The sequence below is a fragment of the Peromyscus maniculatus genome, chromosome 4 (assembly GCF_049852395.1).
Source record: "Peromyscus maniculatus bairdii isolate BWxNUB_F1_BW_parent chromosome 4, HU_Pman_BW_mat_3.1, whole genome shotgun sequence".
NCBI lineage: Eukaryota > Metazoa > Chordata > Mammalia > Rodentia > Cricetidae > Peromyscus > Peromyscus maniculatus.
In genome coordinates this window covers 88,618,980-88,644,336 of record NC_134855.1, presented here as the reverse complement: position 1 = coordinate 88,644,336, position 25,357 = coordinate 88,618,980, and the positions used below count along the sequence as shown (strand labels likewise).

General features: G+C 35.2%; 2 protein-coding genes across 8 annotated transcripts in view; both read left to right on the top strand.

The window, feature by feature from the left end:
* The first annotated feature begins 5,631 nt into the window (after positions 1-5,631).
* LOC143272956 (olfactory receptor 4F6-like) lies at positions 5,632-10,729 on the top strand. The gene is made up of 2 exons (XM_076570272.1): positions 5,632-8,487; positions 9,753-10,729. The coding sequence occupies exon 2, from the start codon at positions 9,772-9,774 to the stop codon at positions 10,708-10,710; it is 939 nt and encodes a 312-aa protein (XP_076426387.1). The 5' UTR covers positions 5,632-8,487; positions 9,753-9,771; the 3' UTR covers positions 10,711-10,729.
* A 512-nt stretch (positions 10,730-11,241) lies between these two features.
* The window catches only part of LOC102904650 (uncharacterized), a 32,336-nt gene continuing 18,220 nt past the window's right edge, over positions 11,242-25,357 (top strand). For all 7 annotated transcript variants that reach the window (XM_076570274.1, XM_076570273.1, XM_076570276.1 and 4 more), the window contains exons 1-7: positions 11,242-12,442; positions 13,396-13,510; positions 13,667-13,840; positions 16,840-16,946; positions 18,229-18,366; positions 20,911-20,975; positions 23,068-23,161. In XM_076570274.1, the coding sequence (XP_076426389.1) occupies positions 12,210-12,442; positions 13,396-13,510; positions 13,667-13,840; positions 16,840-16,946; positions 18,229-18,366; positions 20,911-20,975; positions 23,068-23,078 (843 nt within the window). In that variant the 5' untranslated portion in view covers positions 11,242-12,209 and the 3' untranslated portion in view covers positions 23,079-23,161. The remainder of the gene's footprint in view (positions 12,443-13,395; positions 13,511-13,666; positions 13,841-16,839; positions 16,947-18,228; positions 18,367-20,910; positions 20,976-23,067; positions 23,162-25,357) is intronic.

Genomic DNA, 25,357 nt, shown 5'->3' with positions numbered 1-25,357 from the left:
AGAAGAAGAAGCACAAGAAATGCACACATATGCAGAGACATGCATAGCTATGTATTTGTTTCCCCTTCTAGGAGGATTCAAGCCCAGTCCCTTTTTCTATTCCTAAGCTCTGCAGTTACATGGATTATAGCCTGCTTATTGAAGACTTAACAGCTGATATCCACATATAATTAATATGTGCTTCAGTGCTTTTTTTTTTCCCTTGGGCAGGCCTGTATGGCATTTTCTTTTTTTTTTTTTTTTTCCATCACAGGCAATTTATTTTGTTCTATTCATTCACAGTTAATACAGAAAATACTTGGAAACATTTCCATATAATGTTTGACACAGAAATCATCAAATAGAAGTATACAATGTTGACAGGAGGTAGTACATTTATAATTTATAACCCCAAATGTATTTATAAATTAGAAATGGAAAGATCTACTAATGAAATTATGAAGGTTCACCAAAGTCATTTAATCTGTCAGTTTCTCATTCATTTTATGTCTTAAAAATATTCTATTGTATGAATAAGCCACATTTTATTTCTCTCCAGTATTTGATAGCTATTTGAGTTGTTTTAACTTTTTTACTATTAGCAACACACTGCTGTAAACTTTCATGTACATGTTTCATAGGTGCACATTTTCAGTAGTTTGAGGATATATTCCTAAGGGTAGAATTGTTGAGTAACAGAGTAACAATGTTTTGCATTTTGACCAACCACCAAACTGTTTTGCCAAAGTGGCACACCATTTTACAGTCTCACCAAATCCTTGTTTTTAAGGCTCTGATTTTTGTACAAAAGCATTCAATCATTCTGTCAGACCAAACCAGGAAAAGTAAGCTATAGTTCAGAGCTGTTCTATTCCATTTACTATGCAAAGCCATTCTTGGCGTTTGCAACTCTCAGCCCTTTTGAGTATTCTTGCAGTGTTTACCTTTTCCTCCACCACTTTTTTTTCTTCTTTTTTTCTGGTTTATTTCTATCTATTACAAATGTATAAAAAATCCTCCATCAACGCTGCTGTCAGCAGCAGAACCTTGAGAAATATACCTTTGGTTTGCCTCAGAAAAGGAACACATATTGCACTGTAAAGTTTATAAAATTGGCACAAAACATTGTGATAATGTTACAATACCAGTTTTAAGAGTTCAGTGACTAATGGGGAGCCAATGGGATACATGCACAACTGTGAAAGCGATCTCACTTAGCCAGCTGTACACATAGACTGTAAATCTACATTCAGATCATTTCTGAACTAAGACTATCATCTCAGTTTATCTGTTGAGGTCAACCAGGAAACCCTAGAATATACCTTGATTTTTGCAAAAAGCAAAATAGGGGGAGGGGTTTCTTCAGCATTTCAGTTCACGAGTAACTGTATCCTAACAGGCAAAGTGTTCTCTCACTGTCAACATAGAATGAACTGCTGCTGGAGGTCAACTTGGGTTTTAATTTGCATTAGCACTTACATGCATAGTAGTCCAAGTTGTTGACCTCATGACTTTAAAAAGTAACTCTAAAAAAGTAAAATGGCCCTTCTTGGAAGACTAAAGAAAGACATCCAGCCACAGTTGTAAAAAATCTCATCCAAACAATATACCCTTTTATGAATTACTCCTCAATTAAAAAAAAAGTAGCCCCAAATAAGAAGCAGCTCTGAAAAAGAAAATATAACTTAAGATATTTGAAAAAAACAAAGTGAATACAGGTTCAAAAATAATTAAGATTCATTTTCTTAAGGCTATCTAGAATTAGGCTTTAAAGAATTCTACCATTTCAAGTTTACCACTAGTTACTAGATACCTATTTACAAACAAGATGTTCACTTTTTTTGTTCCTTTATCAAGAGAAAAATCTACCTTCAGACTATGAGGGTGGTGATGGGGAGGGACCAGAAAACAAGATTCAAACAATCCCATGCAAATATCACATTTTTCAAATGGAAGAACTCCAAACTGCACTAGAAGTTCCAATCACCAAGACACTTTCCATTGAAATGATTCAAGTACAACTACATGGCACCATGGCCTAGGCCTAACATAGGCCTGACAACCAAGTCCTTGCTTTCTGGAAGAAAGGACTCAAAAGTCCCACTCAATTCCACATAACAATACTTCAAAGATCAATCAGGTTTTCCTTTCCTTAATATTTTTGTTTTTGACTTCTAATCTTAAAGACTAGATTAAAACTCAACTCATTTCCCAGAAGGCATTGCTTCCCTTTGCTCCACGAAAGAGTCCACCAAGACCTCTTCCTCAAAACCATCCAGCCCCCAGCCTCCAGTCTGTGCCCGTGATGCATCTTTCTCAACATCCTGAAAAGGCAATGTAGGTAAAATATGCTCACAAACACCAAAACTAGCTGTCAGAAAGACGTAACGAGCTTTATAATTTAAGTTCCAAAACACAAATACTTGCAGCTTAATCTGCACTGACAATGATTGTCAAAGCCCAGGATTCAACATTCATAAATTCTCATTCACACACACACAACACACCATTATCACACAACCTGTGTCTTGAGAGAATCTTCCTGGGTTGTCCCCAGACAGAGTGCCCAGACTCGCCCTGGTTCCGAGATAGCCTCTTCCCCAGGTGTTGGGGCTAGGGTGTCCCTGTTCCAGGCTGCGTCCGCCCCTCTCCGTCCCCGGGCCCGTCCACCCCTGTGGCCCGCCACCACAGGCCCACCCGCGTCCACTTGTCTCCGCCGCCGGGCCTGTATGTCCCTGTCAGCTGCCGCTGGGTCTGTCTGCCTCAGCGGGCCGCCAACGGGCCTGTATGTCTCTGCCGGCTGCCTCAGTGGGCCCACCCACCTCAGCTTGTCACTGCAGCTGGGCCCATCCACCTCCGTCTGCTTAATTCTGCTGCAGGGCCTGTCCACCTCTGTGGGTCACCGCTGGGCCTGAATGTCTCTGCCGGCTGCCGCCGGGCCTGAATGTCCCTGTCGGCCGCTGCCACCTGGCCTGTCCACCTCCGCGGGCCGCTGCCACAGGCTTACCTGTGTCTGCTTGTCTCCGCCATCTTGATTCGTGCTTCAGTGCTTTTATCATGAATATATTATGATAATACAGATAAGTCAGAATTGTCTTTCTGTCTTTATTGAGATCTTTTCTATCATTAAATACATTTATGTGATGTATTGCATATATTGGCTTGTATATGATGAATCATCCTTGCGTTTCCAAAATGAGGCCAACTTTATACTGATAAATTAAATTTTGTGTCTTTCTTTGTGGTCCTTTGTTTGATTATAGTGGTTCATTGGGAATTTCATACAAGATATTTGGTCATATCCTGTTCCTCTGACTCCTCTAAGCTTCACTCTCCTCCTCTTCCCACCCAGCTTTGTTTATTATTCATTTTTTAGCCTATCAGATACTGTTTCTGCAGTTCCTTCCTTATTTCTGCTTCAAGACTAGTTTTGGATCTCTGTGTTAATCTCCATCTACTGCCAATAGATTCCTCTTAGAAAAAGATTGAGGGATACACGAATATATAGGTATAATAAAAAGTTTAAATCTGTGACCCTATACTGGAATATATATTAATAGATTTTTCCCCAGGACCTATGACCTGTTTGGTCATAGGTAGCCACTGGTCATTTTAGAGGATAGCCACACATTCAAGAATTTTTGTGCAACACAAATAGATTTGATAAAATTAAAGAAAAAAAAGAACACAAAGGTGAGTGTGTAAAGAAAAGGGATGCATCTGGGAAGAGTTGATGGGATCAATATCATCAAATATATTGTGCAACATTATCAAAGATCATGTAAAAATAAAGAGTTGGGAAGTTTAATGAATAAAAACTTCACACACACAAACACACACACACACACACACACACACACACACAGCCATATAAATGTAAGTTTAAGCAAATATCCTTTTGGCAACTGCCTATTCCCAGCCCTTGGAAAGACTATATTTTATTTGCTCTTTAAAAATCTCTATGCTCTATAGTATGAACACATGTCATCTGACTTTTTTTTTTGATGGAGCAGGAAGACAGGAAGACTGGGGAGCTAAGTGGAGTCTGGAGCCAGAGCCCAATGAAACTGAGGTACTAACTCACAATATCCAAGTTATAGAACTACCCAAGTGGCTGGTGCTTTTCAGATGAATAAAAATGGAGACACATATATGCACTTAATTGAATAATACTGAGTCATAAAAGACTATAAGTAACATTAAGATGAATGCAAATAAGTTACCTCATAAATTAAGAAAAATATATCAGAAACAGAAAGTGCCACACATTTTCTTTCATATACAAAACTCTATAACAGCAATAAAAAGATCAGAAAACAGATAAAGGATTTTAATTCAACAACTAAAATATTTAAACCTAAATTAAAAATAAAACTAGGAGATTATAATTTAAAAACTAAAATTTTGATCTTTCATACAAATAGAGCAATTCATAGAAGAGAAATAAATTATCAAAAATCATATGAAAGGGAAATAAATGATAAGATTTATTAGTATCTAATAGCAAAAGTTAATCAGAAATTACTAATTTTCTTAAAACATGCAATTGATCTTATTAAACATTATGGAAGAATGGATATCAATTGTTGAAAATTTCTTTCACAAAAGGAGGTACAAGTTGAGACTCTTGACCATTTCAAATGGAGAAATAATAACTATAGACATTACAAAAATTTGAAACAAATTTTGTCTATTGGCAAAAAATATTTAATAAAGTAATAGCTTAGTAAATTCAGTAAGTATGCAAACTGTAGCCATGGCCAACTGCTAGATTTATTTTAACCATGCAAGGCTGAATTAGTGTTTTCCAATGAATTAATGCAGTTCTTTATATCAATATTGTTGCATCAATTGATTCATCAAATGATTATGTACATTTTGTTTGTGGTGAAGTTCAACCTCTCATGATAAAAAAAATGTCGTAGCAAGTTAAAAACAGGGCAAATATAGCACAATGTGTTTCAAGAACTAAGCTCTGATATGTAGTATCATTCACTCTTGTTATAAGTGCCATGACTGTTCAAGGTATTCTCTAACTAAAGTTGCTGTGTGAACTGGATAATTGCATACAAAGGCAATTACATGAATAAACTTACTAGTAGTTTAAAATAATGATTAGTTAATCATTTTAATATCCATCTCTTTTCATCAATGATATCTACTATTTAAGTAAACAATGAAATGTCATTAATTGAAATTCCTGAATATTTTGCTGTTATGCTACTAGATGGAATTATCTTTGTTTTTCACTCGATTGTTGTTCAACATTTACCCTTTGAGTCAACAGGCTATAATAGTGGAATTCCCATGATAAAAGTCTTAGGGACTCAGCTCACCAGCCTTCAAGTGGCCAAAAACTCCACACAGTACCAAAGAGAGGACACTTCTTAAGAGATTCAATAATACTAGAAATAAGGATTTCTATTGCCTTTATTCTCATTAATCAGGTAAGTTGAGATGCTACAATTAGTCAATAGCCTACTAAAGTTAGCAGTTATTTTTCTGGTGTAAGTAATGGATAAGTCTCAGGTCACAACAATAAAAGTTTTTATTCTTTATTGTTATTTTTATTTAAAAAAGCATTTATTATTGAACCTTTACTTAAACTGGACTTCCACAGAGAAGTCAAAATTTTGACTCCTTACTCTTATCCTGTTTCTATCTTGCTTTGCTCAGTACCGATTGTATTTCTGCAAAGATTAGCTAAGGTTTTGGAAACTTGCTTTTAATTGACATTCTTCAGTTCTGCCATAGGAATATAATAATCTCTAGAGTAGCAATTGATAATTCTTCTGGAATCAGTTTTGAGTAGCTTTAAGATGGAAGGCACATCTTCATTATCAATAAAATGGTATCATCAATTATCCTTATATTTATATTATTGTCTATCTCAAACTTAATTTACCATGGATCAGGATTTATTAATAAGATACACTCCCTGCTTTTGAGATGCTCATGGACTTGGTATAGCTCCAAGAGAATATTCATTGTAAATTATGCTATGGAATATGAAATATAACATATTTACAAGCATGATGTTAGGGCATGGAGGACGGCTATCTAGTCCATAATTAAGTAAAAAGGCATTCTTGATGAATTGACATAGGAGAGAGTTTTTGCAATAAGACATAACCTGCTAAATAAAAACATTAAGTGATCTTTTAAATAAAACAAGGAAACATTTACAGCCATAAAGGAGCAAAAGGTGTTTGAGACAGATGAGGCAGAGGCTGGGGAGATAGAAGGATTACAAGAACTTTTCTGGCACACAAAAAGTGAGAGCAGTGAGTGGAGCAGAGAAGCATCAAGAAATTTTCCACTGGTGTGCTTGTCAACTGCATCTCCTTTAGTGTTTATGGAATTCCCTCTGCTTGTTTCTATTTTCTCCTGTTTCTTTCTGCTTGCTTTTCATGTCCCATCTCCTCTCTTCTCTATTTGCTTTTCATCTACTTCCTTATTAGTATCAGCTGGCTAAGAATAGGTATATTTTAGGGAAAACTAACAATGGATTGCTCACAAACTTGAACTTAATATTAGTGATAAAACTCTTGCTGAGAATTCTCTTTGTTAATGGAATTGTGATATTTTATGAGAAAACCAGTGTTTTAATATTGGTAATCTTTGTCATAATTTCTAAAGTTTGTTTGAATGACTCTGACATTACTATATTGAATTTGTAGAGCTGTTTATCTTGATTCTATTCTGTTGTAAAATAATCCACTTTTAACTTGACAGCATATAACTTCGTTTTAGCCATCTGAATAACACATAAGTATAAATGTGGGGAGGTAAAAGCAAATGGGAGCTTACATTTCCAGATTATTGAATGATGGTACTTAATATACATTCTAGAATATTATTTCTCTTTCAAATAAAAATTTTCCTATTACTAATTTTACTTAATACCCTCCAATCTTCAAATTGGAAATATTTCCAGATTTACATATGTAAAATGACTTAGTCTAATAACTTCAATCTATTCCATTGCATATATGCACAATTATGTAGGTAATAGGTTTGTACTATTCAACATTAATAATATTCATGATATAGGATGTATAATAAACATTACTTACTTATGCACAAAACTTGTGTTGTCATTTGTTTTCTAGAAGTCAACCTGGTGTCTCATCTTAATTAATGTTTTCAACTTATAAATCAAGAGTGTAAGAAAATTTTTGTTCTGAAACATTGATAATACTGAGAATTATTTCTCTCATCTATATTTTATCACTCTTTGTTGATCTTTTTCTTGACTATTTTGATTGTTAAACTAAAAGCTACCAAACTACTCATGACTGATAAGGTTGATTGTTAATAAGCCTACTGGCCTTTGCATGCCTGTTTTGTGAGTTCTCTGCACATACTTTCTTTCTCCTTAAAATTAGATCTACTCCTTCCAGCATGATTACTTTGATTCTTCATTAATAATAGTAGTAAAATTGTGATAGTTTTCCAAGCCATAGTCAAAAAGTAGCAAAGAACAGTTTGACATAAAAAGAAAGTCAGAGTAAACTAGTCAGTTGCCCAATCATTTAGAAACAAACAATAAACCTAGTAGTATTGCTTTCTGTTAGTGTTTGTGCATATAGTGGGCATGTTTGTTCATGTGTGTGTCCACGTCTGTGAGCATGCAAGAGAACAATGATGGTTGTTGTTCCTCAAATGGCACATACCTTGATTTTGTTTGAGTATGTATGAGAGAGACAAGGTTTCTCACTGGCCTGAGGCTCACAAATTTGGTTAGACTGGGTTAGTCAGTAAGGTTTAGGGATGTGCTTGTGTGCATACTGGAATTACAAACTCACATCACTATGCTTGAATTTTTAACCTGGGTTCCTGGGTGAAATTAGAACCTCATGCTTACACAATAAGCACTTTACTAGCTGAACCATCTCTGCAGCCCTGACTTTTGGTCTTGGTGCTTTTCTATGCCTATTCTTTGGAAATACAGTATGTATAACTTTGCACTTCTAAATGTGCATGCCTTGGTTTCCTCACAATGAATGATTACAAGTTTTAGGCCTAACTAAAGCTCCCTTGATGGGAAAAATATATTGTCATTCAATTCTGTGATTATGCCTTTACTCCTTGCTTAGATTCTGTGAATTTGAATTATAAAGATTTACCTGTTACACAAAAATGTATATACCATGAATGATTTGAAAAAAAGTATATATAATTTCATATTGTATATTATTCAAATTAGGGTTAACCTATATATATGCTCACATATTTGTCATAACTTTGTTGGAAAAATGCTATTTTTCTCTTCTGGGTCAGTATCAAATTGATCACTGATTTCAGCTCTAATGTTCCCCGGTGACTATCTGTTTAATCATCACTAAGTGGTGTTTTTTTTTTAACCTCTGTAGTGTTTTGTTTTGCTTTAATATCTATTCCTACATTCTGACCATCATGATGCCTCTTCTTGTATGGTTTTGCTGCACAGAACTCTATTTCTGACTCCAGTGAGTTCCTGGTGTTTGCATCAATATATTCTATTTTGTGAGTATGCAGTATAAGGATTTATTCTTGTGAATACCAGCTTATTAAAAAATTACACATAGGAGAGGAAGTGGCATAAAAATTGAAAATGAGTCATTGTCAGTGCTGAGTCTAGAAGGAGCAAGGTAGTTGAATTACAAGGGGGAAACAATGGCAGTCAGTCATGTGTAAGTTAAACATAAATTGTTTGATTGAGTTGCCTAAAAATTAAGTAGTTAATAAGACAGAAAAAGTAAATTAATATATTATGTAATATATATTTTGGAAGATGCAGATATGTCAATTTTGTATGGTTTAAACTATTAAGTGCATCTAGGGTAGCATAGAAATAAGCAACTAACAGGTAAGCATGAGAGAATCATCCTCTGTTTTTCTTAGACATGTAGCTCTTAAATACAAGCTTCTTATGTATTTTGTCTAGTGACAATTTTCATTAAAAATACATTATTCACCACTTTATATAATATTGATTTTCATTCCTTGTAGTTGCTTTAACATTCTTTTGAAGGTGTCTGTTAAAGAAATTATATCAAGTTACATTCCAATTGACAGCGTATGAAACTGTCTTTCCCCCTCACTGCCGTATTTATAGAACTTCATCAGATTATGAAGAATTTGATAACAAGTGAAAATTAATAAAATTTACTCTTTTGTTTATGTTTTCTCAGATAGTACAAAAGTCGATTTACCATTTGTATGGTGACTAAGAGACTGTTCTTAGGATAAAACAGCAAAGTTCTTTAACACAAATGCTTGCTTTACTCTGATGTACTTCCCTTGTTTCAAGGTCATTGCAGAGGACATTTCAAACCCTTTACACTCTAATTCCTCTTCAGTCAGATGGCACTGATATAAACCAACCATTCTCCTATGCTTTTTCTTCATCTTAGTCATCAAGGTTTTGTGTTTAAAGTTGTTCACGCTTAAAGTATTCAATGTGTCTGCAATTCTGCCAGAAACAGGATCACCGTCTTACCAAAGGACACAACATAGTATTTGGGATACAGTATATATTCATAATGGATATTGGAAGAATAGAGACATTAATTCTTCAAAATATGTTCTGTCATGAAGAATTGTTTTTATTAATACATATTTTGAAACAATTTATGTTTATTTCTTTCAATAGATATTTATTTTAAATTATACTTTTTAATATAAAATCATTTTATTGTAATGAGTTCACAAATAAAATATTTCACTGCTAGGTTATTATTTTATTATTTCTGGTAACTGCTTTGCTTGTTTTGTTTTGAGTATTGTAGATAACTCAAGAAAGATCCAATGAATGAAGCAAATTACTCTGAAGTATCTGAGTTTATATTCCTGGGATTATCAATCTACAGACCAACACAATGTTTCCTCTTTGTGTTTTCTACAATATCATATGCAACCATTTTTCTGGGGAATTTCTCAGTTGTGCTTACAGTTGTCCTTGACCCTCATTTACATTCACCCATGTACCTCCTTTTAGCTAATCTTTCATTTGTTGACTTATGTTTTTCTACCTCAACTGTTCCTAAGTTGATTTCTGATCTGTACTCCAGTCATAATACCATTTCATTCCAGGGCTGTATCTTCCAGATGTTTGTCCTTCATGTCCTGGGGGGATGTGAGATGGTGTTGCTGGTAGCCATGGCCTGGGACAGATATGTGGCCATATGCAAGCCCCTTCACTACCTGACCATCATGAGCCCACGAATGTGCCTTTTGCTTGTGATTGGTGCATGGGTTATTGGTCTCATTCACTCAGTGGCTCAGTTAGCTTTTGTTGTCCATTTGCCTTTTTGTGGTTCGAATGAGATAGATAGTTTTTACTGTGACCTTCCTAGGTTCATAAAACTGGCCTGCATAGACACCTACAGAATGGAGTTCTTGGTTACTGCTGACAGTGGATTAATTTCTGTCACTACCTTTTTCTTATTGATTGTCTCCTACATCTTCATACTGTTCACTGTACGGAAACAGTCCTTGGGCAGTTTGTCTAAAGCCCTCTCTACACTTTCTGCTCACATCTCTGTGGTGGTTTTGTTCTTTGGACCATGCATCTTCGTGTACATATGGCCATTTCCTAATGTCCCAGTGGATAAGTTTCTTGCCATTCTGGACTTCATGATTACGCCCATCCTGAACCCTGTCATTTACACACTGAGAAACAAAGACATGAAGGTGGCAATGAAGAGACTGAGTAAACAACTCCTGAGTATGAAAAGGGTCTCCTAAGCTCCTCACAAGAATATACAACCTGAACTGAGTCTACCAGGTCAACCCCGGTCCTCGGGGGAGACCTGATCTGGAGGAGGTTGGAATGGGGGGTGGGCTGGGGGGAGGGGTGGGCGAGAGGGGGAGAACAGGGGAATCTGTGGCTATTATGTTGAACTGAATGGTGTTGTAAAATAATAATAATAATAAAAAAAAGGGGGGGAAAAAAGAATATACAACCTGAATACTGTATTATAAACACAAATGTTAAATGATGTCCTCCACTTTGACACGATTTATTATTTCTTCTCTAACTGCTTGATAAACTTGAATAATTTATTTCAAATTGAAGATGAAATGATCATATCTATTGGTTATAAGCCATATATTATTACATATTTATTGCTTGGTTATTATTTATATATCACTTTTTTGTTATTCAGTGGTCACATATTTACTAGCTATTATGAAATACATATTTTAGACTATATAAAAAGCACTAATGGAAATGAAAGTTAAAAATTATCCATTGTTTTCACACCTGAACAGTTCATCACTGCCTTCCAGACATTTCTGGTACTTTTTCCTATTTGGAGCTAAGTTTAATCAAAGCTAGCAGCAAACTCAAAATTCTCCTGCATTAGCCTCCTGAGCACTAGGATTAAAATGTGCACCATCACGTCTTGTTTGCTTGCTTTTCACTGTGTGTATGTGTGGTGAATGAATGAATGGTGAGATTATATGGTGTGGGTGAAGGTCAGCAGGAAGAAGAGATAGGTGTATTCTGGAATCTTGTGGGAAACCTAGTGAAAGGGGTGTGGAGAGAAGGAAGTAAGGTAGAAAGAAAGATGGACTTTCCAGGGGTGCATTTGAATGATGAACTAATGTAAGAGCTGGGTTGGGCTGCTGCTCCTGGGGAGAAGAATGGGGTTGAGAAGGGGGTAGTGAAAAATGGAAGAGGAAGAAAAAGAACTTAAGGTTGTATGAATAATGGAGGGATAGAAGAGGGAGAGAGAAGAAGGGAAGAGGAAAGGAGAGCAAAGTGTAGAAGGGGAGTAAGGAGCTAGATCTCAGATTGAGAGATGGAAGCTGAGGAGGAATATTGTTTGCAGTGAGGGTGATATGGATATTTAATGGAACACAGACTTGTTTTCCTGAAGAAAGATGGCCAGAAGTGGCTTGTACATTCACAATGAACACCCTTAAACTCTAGGGATGTTAGCAGTGCAGGAGGCCCGCTCTTGCGCATGCACACCAATGTTTACCTGTGTTGCTTGGCAACCTGGAGTCCAGCAACTGTATCTAGGGGTGTCATAAGCTATTTCCCCCACCATACAGTTTTAGTGGGGGAGCTTGTGGGCGTATCTTGATTTTTCCATAATTCTGAGTTGGGGAATTAGTGGGCCAAAGGACAAATACTGAGCTAATTCTGAGTTGGGGAATTAGTGGGCTAAAGGACAAATACTAGGGAAAATCCGAAGGTCAGGGCCAGGCGGTGAGGCCAGTAAGTATCTTCAGTCATGAAGAACTTGGTTCATGGAATTAAGGAAAAGACACCTATGGGTTTCTGCGATGTCCCAGGAAAAAACTTGTTGGACTTTTTACGGGATATGAAAAGCATTTGTGCAAACGAAGCCAGATACAAACCTCGCAAAAAGATCCACCAGGCTGCAAGTGAAGGTGATATCAAGAAACTGCAGAGAATGATAAACCTTGGGAAACACAGCGTGCATGACAGAGACTTTAAGGAAAGGTAACAGCGCTTATGAGCTGGTTGGAGGGGCCTGTGTGGAGGATGTGATATGGCCTCTGATATATTCAAAGACCAGAATAGGGGACCCAGTAGGAGGGGACGGCCTCTCTGTGTTCTGTCTTCTCTGGATCCTCAGTACTGTCTCCAGACTTACACCCGGGCTAGAGGTCTCTAGTCCAGATTGTCCCATCCTGCCTACAAATTTATCCTGATAAATCATGAATTTACCATGTAATTTATTCACCATTGATAACATGAACATCTATTATGTAGCATTCCTATTGTACTATTCTTAAAACATTGCTGCTTTGCTCCTCTAAGCAAATTTAAATACAATTTAGAGTCCTTGAAATTAATAATACTTAAACATATCAGAAGAATTATTATCATATAATTTTAAGTACTTGAAATCTTGTTTGCTGAGCAGAAGGGATAGTGATTAAATTGAGATGTGGAGTGCAGGGAGCTATTCTAGACATTTTGCATTTCCCATTGATGCATCACAATGGTATTCTGTGAGATAACTACTGTTTTTGATACTTGCTTTACTGATGAGAGAATTGATTCATAGGAAGTCTAAGTTTGTAGCAAAGTTTAAGTTATAATTAAACCTATGGTGATTTAAACTCAATGCCATGCTTTTTCTCTAAACCTGCTCCTGGTTGGATGGTATTGAACACTGGCAGATTAATTTCTAAGCACGAAAGAGGCCATGTGCTCAGTTCATAGCACCACACAAAATACACCATCGAAAATGTTGTTTTTACCAGTATAGTGAGTAATACAAGCTAATAAATATTTCCATTTTTTACAAGGACTTATTTGTTCAGAAGTTAGAAGAAACACATATCATCCAATGTTTATGAGTCATTTAATATTTTTTGATTACATGAGTAATTGTAAATTTTAAGATAGTGTTCTAGAAATTCTTTAAAACTTTCTCATTTCCATAGGACTGCTCTGCATTTTGCTTGCATCTATGGCAGGGAAGAAGTAGTAAATGTTCTACTGAGAAATAATTGTGATATTGATGCTGTTGACAGGAACTCCATCACACCTCTGATGAAGGTATGTATATCTGTCCAAATCTAGCATAACACAGACTTAATTTAAATGATTTTAAAACAAACTTGCCCCATGAACATGTCACTACTTGGTGAACTCTATGTGATGATCATATTGAATTCATTGAACAAGCAATCTCTTTCTTGGTATAATCCCTAGGCTGTACAAAACTGGTCATATGGGTGCATGTGTACATTGTTGAAGCACGGTGCTAATCCCAATCATATGGACAAAAATGGCAATACTTCTCTTCACTATGCTGTGTCTGAAGACAATCAGAAGCTGGTTGAATATTTGCTTAAATACAATGCAGACATGGAACAAAAGAACAAGGTATAATTCACAGCATTGTAGTCCCCAAAATAATCTGAAATACATGTGTGTTAATAGCAATACACATAGGATTAACTTACTTGAATGAAAATACTTTGAAATAGCTTAATTGTTTAAGCATATGACTTGAAATAGAGAATGTGACTTACTTTGAACGAAGTGTTAGAGTCTAGAACTTTCCTGCATAGAGGAGTAGTATTAGTGAAACACTATGTGAAAGGATAAATAAAAAGGAAGACAGTAGTGGGTATATTTTGGAGGGTCCTGCCAAGGTATGCCACTAAGCAAACAGGCCGTGCATTACAGACTTAGTGCAAGGTTTACTGGTGAAGGAAGAGAGTGGAGATTGGAAGGCCATGTCAGCATGGGGACTTGAAAGAGGCAGACAGACAAGAGGAAGAAGAAAAGCAAGGGAGAGAAAAAAAGGCAACAGAGGAAAGAAGAAAAAAGAGTAGCAAGAAACGAGAGAGATGAGAGACAAGAAAAGTAAAGAGGCAAAAGAGAGCGAGCTGAGCCTGGAGGGCACTTTTAAGGGTGCACATGTCACTTAGCTGATGGGGGAAAGGCAGCTGGAGACAGGTGATGATGTAACTCCTTTTTGTGGCTGAGGCAGCCTGCTGCTGGTCCAGAAACTATGTTTGCTATATTTATTCAAGGTAAAGCTTCTCTTTTTATGATTTTTTCCACTAAAATTTGTTTCTAACCTGTGCGAAGTAACAGAACTGTAGAGCAAAAGTTCCCTTGCTAAATAAACTATTTTAAATCTCAAGTGAAACAAAAGAATTTTGGCAAATTTTAAATCTTATTGCTGTTGACAAATAATATCAAATGATATATTTCTCTGTGTGAAGATTAAATCAAGAATACAGAACAAGAATCTGAACAGAAATATGAAGGCCCACTTGGAACTTGGGCAATTGGAGGCATACATGAAGAATTATTACTATTTTCAACTTATTATTTTAATGAACATTTTTCATTTATTTTGATCACATTCTTTACCATCACCCAACTCCTTCCATATCCCCACCAATCCCCCTTCTTAACTGTTCAGCTTCATGACCCCTTTCACAAAAAAGCAAAGCCACCACCACCAACCAAAAAAAAAAAACAAAACAAAAATCAAAACTAAGAGAATTATTTTGGAATGAGTTTACAGGTTTTGCTACTGTGTTTTCTGTTTTAGGAGTGTTCATTCTTCATTTGTTGAAGTTACTGAGCTACAAACATGCCTGTAGTTCAATCTGAGGAGTAAGTAGTGAGTAGGTGGTGGATATGTGAAAAAAGACGAAAGATCACAGAATGCACTGGTGTATTTCCCTTTTTTTGAAGATATGACTACCTTTTAGGTCAAAAACTAACCTCTGTTTTCCAATCTAGGATGCCTGGATTGGGAGAAGGAGAAGATGGAACCGACATTTTTTCATATTGAAATGAAATGTAACCCTAGCAGCTTGTTCCCTGTCTGTTCCCATCAAAGGAAACTAAGAAGTTTTCAGTGACTGAGTCCTTTCTCTTTTCAGTGATAAGAACAAATGGTGAAGGGAATTAGACATGTGGGTTAGACATAAGACTGAAATTCTTAGTTCTGGATTGTGTGTCCCGATGACCTCAGGAGAAGTTTGAATATCTGTATTACAAGTAGAGTTTTCTATGCAGAGTTTGAATCTTTAAATCTAATTAGTCATGGACAAAGGCATTTACAAAATTTATTTCCTTGAAATTCTGAAAGAGTTCCTGAATAAACATTGAATGTGTGGATGCTAGATCTCAAAATCCTAAGGAACTCTGGAAGAGCCATGGTTTGACTCCTATAATCTTAGTCCTACTTTCTTCTTTTACTATTTTTATGTTTGGGAAAAAAAATAGTAACAATGGTGAAGATTAGCTTATAACACTTCTTGCTTTAAGACAACAATAATTTGCCGGGCGGTGGTGGCGCATGCCTTAAATCCCAGCACTCGGGAGGCAGAGCCAGGCGGATCGCTGTGAGTTTGAGGCCAGCCTGGGCTACCAAGTGAGCTCCAGGAAAGGCACAAAACTACGCAGAGAAACCCTGTCTCGAAAAACCAAAAAAAAAAAAAAAAAAAAAAAAGACAACAATAATTCATTACTTTTAAAAGATATTGAAAATAATAAGAAGCTAGACTTTTAAGAATTCTATGTATTATTAGTATTCAGGTAAACAGATCCCAGACTAGTAATTGCAAGTTTTCTTTCCTATATTGAAAGAGTAGCGAATCACAACCTTGACATTTGAGCCATTACTGTGTGGCTTGGTAAGTTTATAAAGCCTGGGTGTCATATCCTAACAATTGTAAACACTGCAAAAACAGTGAGTTAAAGACAGTGTTGAAAATCAACTGAATGATTTTGATTTAACACTAATGCTTCATTCCATCAACATTAGGGGAAAAGAGAGTGCAAGTGAAGTATAAATTAACAAAAGTTTGAAAATTTCTGGGTCGATGTTGAGTTATATGTCCTTTGGGCTAAATATCATTTTTATAAAATGTGTTAGATGATTTCACAAGTAAAAAATGGTTTATACAAACGCATTGGAGGAAACACTCACTGGAAAGGTAAAAACCTCAGAAGCTATGGACTCAGTATGGTCCACAGATAACAGTAGTTTCCTCTAACAACTAAGCACACTGCTGAGCCTCAAGATATTCATGCAGAAACCTGCTTATCAAATTGCTCTTAAAGAGGTGAAGAGAGCAATTACATGACTCCATATATTAAATGCTAAGGTAGAAGGAAATGTTTGTAGAACAAACACAGTTTTAAAGTCATCTATGGAAGTGATGAGCAGGTTTCATGTGTCGCATGTAAATAGTTGTAGGGCATTTCAAGGAGAAGGAATGTGCAGGGGCCTGCAAGGAAGAAGCTGCTTATTCACTTTAGCAAGGCTTTGTATTCAAAGGACTGTTTAAGGCTCCATTAAGTTGAAGATTACAATGATTTTGGATTACAGATTCTTTTGTTTTGTTTTGCAGGATGGCTTTACACCACTTTTACTGGCTCTCAAGGAAAACAAAATGGAGATGGCGAAATTTTTAGTAAAGAAGGGGGCAAATATACATGTATTTGATAAGATGAAAAGGTACAGTTGTTTGAATTTTTTCAATAAAAATGTGCGACATACTGAAATAACAATCTTACGACCAAGAAATATCAACTTGATGGAAAGAAGACTAACTTACAGGGATTCAGTGATCAGGTATCAATTAGTCATCAGTCTAATTAGTTGGGTAAGCAAAGCAATAAATTGAGGTGAGCAACACAAATCATTTATAAGTTTCATATCCCCTTATTATAATTATTGATGCTTCTTATTTGATATTTTGTTTGATTGGACAACTGATATTATGGTAGATTAATGGGTTTTCAGTTTGGTTTTACTAATTTTTTAAGAAGTCTAAACTTTTTGATTAACTTTGATTCATAACAAAACTCAATCATTTTGTACTGTTGTTCCTTGCTCTTATATGCTTATCCTATAAAATGCCCTATTATTCATAAAAAGAGTTGACAATAACAGTCTATTAGATGACTCTTGCCTTTCAATTCCCTTTGTTTGAGAAATAATGAGGTTAGAATATCCTATGATGACTAAGAATTGTTATTTCAGGATGCTGCTCAACTCTACCCCCTTTTGTCCTGTACAACTGGTATTGATGTGTTTATATTTACATAGAGTTGGGAAAGCAAAGTAAATTCACTTTATTAGTAGAAACATTATGAAGCTAAGTAATAGGTGGGTAGATGCAGATTCATAGATGACTTGGTTTAAATATCAGCTACCTAGCTGCTAGGTGTCTGAACTGCTAGTGTTACATATCATCAAATATGAAAAGAAGGATAATACCTTGTAAAGGTTTACATGAGATCATTTATGTAAAATTTAGGGCAGTGCATAGGACAGGTTATCCTCATTACTAACTGTAACTATAATGAATTTATTATTAACAGAGTATTTTATAATGTTGTTATAGTTTAAATAATGAAAATACCTTTCAATTATCTGATGGTTATCTGATTAGTAATTATATGTTACAGCAAACTAAAGAAAATGGAAACATCTTTGTTTAGGTCCTTATCTACTTAAGAAGAATAACTTTTATACACTTATATTCTATCAAAGTCGATGAATCTAAGAATTCTACTAAGAAGATACAAAACACTGCCAGAGGCTTCCTATCCATTTTCTTATTTTATCTTTGCACACCAAATATAAAGTTGGATTTTTGTAACAAATAATATTTATGTGTATAAAAAGGACAATTCCAAACAGACAAGCAAGATATTAAATTTGTAAAATATACCCAAGTATTAACAGTTTTAATTAAGTTATCTAATAATGAAGCTATTCTGTGTTATTTCAGAAACACACTCTTATATGCCATAAGATGGGATTCAACAGATATGGTCAGTCTATTTCTGGATGAAGGCATTGACTTTTTCGTTAAAGATGTGTTTGGATGGACTGCGTTACGCTATGCTATTGAAGGCACAAGTAAAGGGTAGGTGTTTGCACTGTAATGCTAGCAAACACTAACTTGCAGTTCAAATTAATCCCAAAGTCTTCATCTTCCTCTCATAATGTATTATTGTTGACTCTAGGTTGTTTTGGAATAACAGTGAATATCCAGTATGCAAAATGCATACCATTAGAATTAGAAATGAAGAAGTGTTTCTTTATCTCATGATTTGGTTTTGTATTGCTGAAGACTGAACCAAGTGCCTCATTTGTGCTGGGCAGTTCTGTAAATGAACTATATCTCTGTGTAGAACTTTCTGGAACTTAGAAATTATGGACCCTAACATTTTCCATTTCATCCAATTATAAACCCTATACTTTATATATTCAGATGTTTCATATTCTAATTAGCTGTTTTAGTCTTCAATTACAGTGTTGCAGAAAATTGTGTTTCTTCCTCTGGGGGGCTTTCTTCTATATATTATTTTTGAATCTTGAAAAATGTACAGGTTTCCGGATTCCTTAATTCCCAGGAGGAACACTCTCTTTCACAAGACAGGTGGAGCAAGAAGAGGACATCTAGTCCTTCTTTTGTTTTTATGATTCTGTTGCTGCACTGTTGCTAATCACACTTGTCCTGGAGATCAGTAGAGCCTGACCTCTATGACGAGGCTGCCTTTGTTGAATCAGTTCTCTAACGATTTATGGCAGTTCACATTTACACTGAAAAGTTACAATATATTAATTGAGCTGTTAGTCCCAAAGTGACAGTGCTTTCTTTTGGCTGCTGGGCGTTTCAGCTTGTGCCACACACATTGCTACCTATTTGACCATTCTCAGTTATTCAGAACCTTCCATGGATCCACATGTCATTTTAACCCTAGACCTTTTTTGTTTATTAACTGTGAAGAGTTTGTTCATCTCTTTTGGTAGAAAATGTGACTAGGGATCATTGTAAGCTGTCATGAATGTTTAAATCATGTTTCAGGGAATATCACAAATCTTTATTCAGTACTACTAGAACCAGACCCCTTTGCATTTTGTGCAGCATCCTTTCCTAGGTGCTATGAGAGCCAATATTATCATTCTCTGAGTGAGTATTTGTAAACCTTAGTCTGTATTTAAGAGACCTCATTCACATTATGTTCCAATGGAATCCATGGGTAGGATAGGATTTTATCTTGGAAGGAATTTGGACACAAACAGACCAATCAATCTTTCTAACAAGGATCTGCAGGTTCAGAGCTTGATTCGGTACAGGAAGACTGGAAGTAATTAAGTGAAATTTTGTAAAGTGTTAGTTTGAAGTTTTTGGTCATTGTGTGTTTGATAATAGCAAACAATCATTTTATTTAGTGGAAAGAAATCCCATGATAAAAAGCTTATATTTTCAAGTTGTTAAATAGCTCATTTTTCCCCAAATGATAAGACAAAATTACATTGATAGCTGTAATTTAGAGGGCTTATGATGTTAAATTCTAATTATCAAGTCATGAAGCTTAAAGTCTCCTGGAGGAGGGGTGTCAGTGAGTGATCATTTAGATCAGATTGACCTGTAAGATGGTCAGTGGGGAACTTTCTTGATTGTTGATAGATGTGGGAAGACCCAGCCTAGGAGTAGCATCATTTCCTAGGCAGGAGTCTGTTGTGGAATATTAATTTAAGGTGTGTTACCTTTGTTTATGCTGTGAAACATTTGTTTTAATGATGCAAAGTTGTGTTGCATTCTTTTATGTTGCATTTGTTTAACTCTGTGAACCTGTGTTACTTTGCCTCTCTAAAACACCTGATGGTCTAATAAAGAGCTGATTGTCCAATAGTTAGGCAGGAGAAAGGACAGGTGGGGCTGGCAGGCAGGGAGAACAAATGGGAGGAGAAATCTGGGAAAGAAAAGATAAGGGAAAGAGAGAGAAGGAGAAAGATGCTAGGAACCAGCCACCCAGCCGCAGAGCCAGCCATGGAATAAGAGTGAAAGTAAGAATAACAGAAGTTAGAAAAGGGAAAAGCCCAGAGGCAAAAGGTAGATGGAATAATTTAAGAAAAGCTGGATAGAAACAAGCCAAGCTAGGGCCAGGCATTTGTAAGAAAGAAGAAGCTTCTGTGTGTGATTTATTTGGGAGCTTGGTGGCAGGCTCCCTAAAGAGCTAAGAGCAAAAGAGTAAAGGAAACCACCAACAATAATATTCCTGAATTGTATAAGAATAGTGTATGTGAGGAACGTGCATTGCATTCCCTTGTTTATGCTCTTGATTGTGGATATGATGCAACTACCTACTTTAAGTTCCTGCTGTCTCAACCTTGCTGTAATAATGATTACCATTGTGAGTCAAAGTAAGTCCTTCTTCCCCTAATTTTCTTTTGCCAGGCTGTTTTATCACAGCAACAGAACTGAAATTAGAAAAAGATTTCATGTTTTCTAGACAGCTATAATAACTGAATATAAGCTGTGAAAAGAAATAATACATTGGGCTTTACTCAAGTATGGTAATGCCTTTGATATTGTCTGCAGTATTCTAGAAAATTCAACATAGCATAAAGATGTTTTTCATATCAATACTAAAATAGAATTTTTTTTTTCACTCGGCAGTAGTCGAAAGATTCTTATGGACTATGAAATAAAGTTACATATTAAAAATAAAGATGGCAATCCAGGTAAGTCATATGACAATGAGAAGTGAATATTAAACTCATGATTATCGCACAACCAATATAAACCAACACTGTTATTACATGCTTTCTAAGCATATACAATTGAAACTTCTTCCCTTATTTTCAGTATTTTAATTTAGGCAACAGCACTCACATTTGTTGCTCTAATTTTAAGTTATCTCCCATTAAAGGTTGTCTTTTTGATATGTAGTTATAGTAACCTCACTGAACATATTTATTTTTTTGTCTATGTTGAGACATTATTTCAGTTATCCTGTCATGGCTTCTATCTTACCGTGTAGTTGAGGTTGGTTTTAAACTCCTGATTCAAACTGTCTTAACTTCTCAGTTGAGGTTAGAGGCATGCAGTGCACACTCAGCAGCTTTCTTTAATAAATTATTAAATTGATATTACAAACAGATGAGCAGTTTCTTTCCTGAGTTAAATTCCAGCTAAAGTGTCTTCATTCCTAATGGCACATGATTTATGTTTTCCTGTATCTGTTAGTATTGCAAAGCTTCAAGTTTCAATTCTTAATTAGGCTCTCTATTTGTCTTCATTGTCTCTGTCATGGTAGAGAATAGGATGTATAAACAACCCCATCATATATATATATATATATATATATATATATGTGTGTGTGTGTGTGTGTGTGTGTGTGTGTGTGTTTGTGTGTGTATGTAGAGAGAATATCATTCAGAATGTGAAATTTGTTATCCAAAAATCAAATTGCTGGCTTGTTTTTATTTAAACAAATAAAATCAGCAAATATTATAAACATATAACTCCTGACTTTATTGGCATAAGACTATATCAGAACTATGCATAACATAGAATGTATATGTAAATGTACATTCCTATATGAGCTTCTAATTTGTAGAAAACTTTTAAAGACCCATGCTACTGGAATTGCAACTGAAACTTGAAGCCTTCCTGAAGAAACTTTAATATTATTATATAATATTATTGGATATAATAATATTCATTATTAAGTAGATGCTGTTCTGGAAAACAATGAACATGGCAGATGAAGACATATACTAGAGTGTAAGAAAAAAACAAGTAACATGTTTCATAAGAAGAGAGTTTATATTTGTAGTGGAGTAGTAGTCAGGTGGGAAATTTGTACTGAAATAAATCCTTGTGAATATGGACAAGAATGTGAACATGAAGCTGCCAACTAAAGGAGAGAGATAGAGATACGCATAGAATTCTATCAGGATGACAAATGGGAAAAAAATGTACAGTGATAACATGTTTTCCATTGGAGGCTTAGCAACAAGGAGTTGCCAGAAAGCTGGAAGAAACAGAGATGTCAATACAGTCATTGTTTCCCCACTTCATATGTAAAGTAAAATCCGCAAGCAAAAATCTGTTGTAGTATACACATTTAATTAGAGATATCTGCAAAATTCCATCCTTATTAGTCCCTGCTATGAGTGTTTAAAGTTCTCTCTGAATGATAACAACCTACCTGTCTGTGTTGTTTAATGTTAGAATAGCTTTATTTAAACATATCCCTAAAAAATCTATAAAAATCTATCAGTTTATACTACTAGGTTTCTTTACAATTCTTCTGATCTGTAGCAGCTGCTACAAAGTTTGCATTGAAAAATTTCATACATCTTGAAACCTCTTTTCATTTTTCTACTTTGGACAATAAGTATATCTGTCATTGCATATTCTCTAAATAATTAATATTGTATTAAAGCTAATTAATTTATAAGTATTTTCTAAAATTAACATTTGTAAATTTTTTTGTTTTCTGTGGAATGAAAATAACATTTATGAATTTTGAAGTCTGTTCTTCATTTAATATGTACTTGGGCTAGTCTTTTATTTACAAATATATCTCATCTGTACTTCACTGTCTTATTTACATAGATAGAGACTCACTGAGGATTAAAGTTAGATATTAATGATGAAAGGTGTTTGATCATTTTTTTCAAATCTCTTGGTTTTGATTTCTTGTTTCTTTAATTTTCTATGTAATTAATATTAAAAAGGATTGTGAGGTTTTCTGGGAAATGGATTAGAACATTTTTATCTAGCTAGTCTTTGATATATATATATATATATTTTTTTTTTTAACAGCACATGTTTAAGCAGTCCCAGCCCAAGGGTATTTACTATAGTAAATTTGAAAAATATAGAAGAGCCAGAAACCAAGTAAACATGGAGAAGCAAGGTAAGAGCATTGCATTATACCGAGTGCTTCTTTGACAATGAAGGAGCCAAGTGTCCCGCTACACAAAAGAAAATCAGTTATGAAACATTTATGAATTTATAAATTTATATTAAGTGACAATTATTTGTATATCTCAAATCAAACCCAGGTTCAGTAGATGGCAAGAAATCATAAAAATCCAAGCAGAAATAAATGAAATATAAATAAAGGAAGAGTGGGGATATCAGGGTTTTATTCATTTTATGAGTGCTAAGACATAAGGAATAGTGAAGTCATGGAAATGATGATTAGGAAAGGTAGAGGGATGAGAATTACATGAAGGAAAATGAGGTAGGTATATATAGGGGATACTGTAATACCCATTTATTTAGAAAAAGAAGTCTCAGAGTATTAAATATGTGGGGTAACTATAAATGAACCTGCTAGTACCGCTACGTGTTTCAGAGGCACAAGTAAATATCACTCTGCTTTTTTGTGATGTGCTCCTCAATTCTTAGGAAGACAAAAAGGATACAAGAACCAGGCCATACAGTGCTACTTTTTACATTACTTGAGCATAATTATGTATGATCTTCTCTACATAGTTTTGATACAGTGTCATACATTGTAACTACTTCTCAAAATATTACCACACAGGATAGAATACAGAAAAATACACATAGATTTAAGTTCATTAAGAGAATATCAATTTGAAAACATACAGACACTGCTTCAGAGAATGTTTTAAAAACAGAGGTGATGATCCAGAGGAACAGAAAAAGAGACAGACTACAACTTACATAAACTTGGAGTTAATGCTGAGGACATAGAAGAGAACTCATTTCAAAAACCCTATATTACCACTGTTGCATAGATGACCATTAATGAGATGGAATGAGGTAAATGTTAAAAGCCTCTGTCACTCACTCCCTGTCTACAAACGCGGTACAGCAATTATTGGGGTTATTAGAATCTTAAATCTCAAATATTCACATGGGCAAAGCAAGCTCAGATACTCTGATCTTGAGTAAGACCTAGCTAGGGAGCCTCTGTGGGTCCCCACAGTGGTTATTAAATTGGCATGAATTTAAAATGTTAGATATAATTAAGTATTTATAATTTTATACCTGCATTTCCTCTTTGAAAGCTTAGTTATCTTTTTCGTGATTTTAGTTTGATAAACAAACAAAAACACACTCACCCATTTTATGAAGTTAAAATCTGTTTATTCTAGCTGGGCGGTGGTGCACAGACCTTTAATCCTAGCACTCAGTGGGGCAGAGCTCAGTGGATCTCTCTGAGTTCAAGGCCACCCTGGTCTACAGAGTGAGATCCATGACAGGCACCAAAACTACATAGAGAAACTCTGTCTCAAAAAAAAAAAAAAAAAAACACAAAACCTATTCTACATATTGTTGGTGGTCTATGCCTATATCTGAGACAAGCGATTCCTTTATCAAGGGTCTTGAGGGATCCTGTATAGGAAGAACTTGTGTATTTAGTTATACGTGTGCTTTAATTGCACTTGATAATCCATTCTGTGAGTTGACTACTAGAAGTGATTTGAGTTCTAGTTTGTATTCTATTACAGTGCCTCTGGTCATTCACAGTATCTGGTATTTATATGCTGGGATTTATATGCTACAATTTGGTGAACTGCATCCTCTTGTCTTTTCCTAACCTGCAAATCTGTTTGACAAGCACACGCCTTTAATCCTAGCACTCGGAAGGCAGAGGCAGGCAGATCTTTGTGAGTTTGAGGCCAGCCTGGTCTACAGAGCGAAAGCCAGGAAAGGCACAAAGCTACACAGAGAAACCCTGTCTCGAAAAAAACAAAAAAATTAACAAACAAAAAATATCCAGTGACTTTCACAAACATTTATTACCTCCATCATGTTCATAGTTCCTTTTTGGTTCATTTGATTTTTATCATTTTAATTTGATATTTTCCCTTCCAATTAATAGTTAGTTATGGTTTTGGCACTTAGTTTGTGTACTTATTTAGCATCAGGAGTGGGAAATTGTCTCGAGGGCATTTCACATGCTATCCATATCCTTAACCATTGAACTAAAAACACTACTCATTATTTAGTTTCTCTGTGACCTGGTTACACATAAGAAGCACATGTTCCTGAAAATGCAAATGAATTCCATCAACATAGGTGCAATGAAAAGAAAGGTCAATTTGAAAACATACAACTTACTCATTCTATGCAG

What these genes read in the sequence shown, in the direction of transcription:
- LOC143272956 (XM_076570272.1), top strand. Translation starts at nt 9,772, where the DNA reads ATGAATGAAGCAAATTACTCTGAAGTATCTGAGTTTATATTCCTGGGA.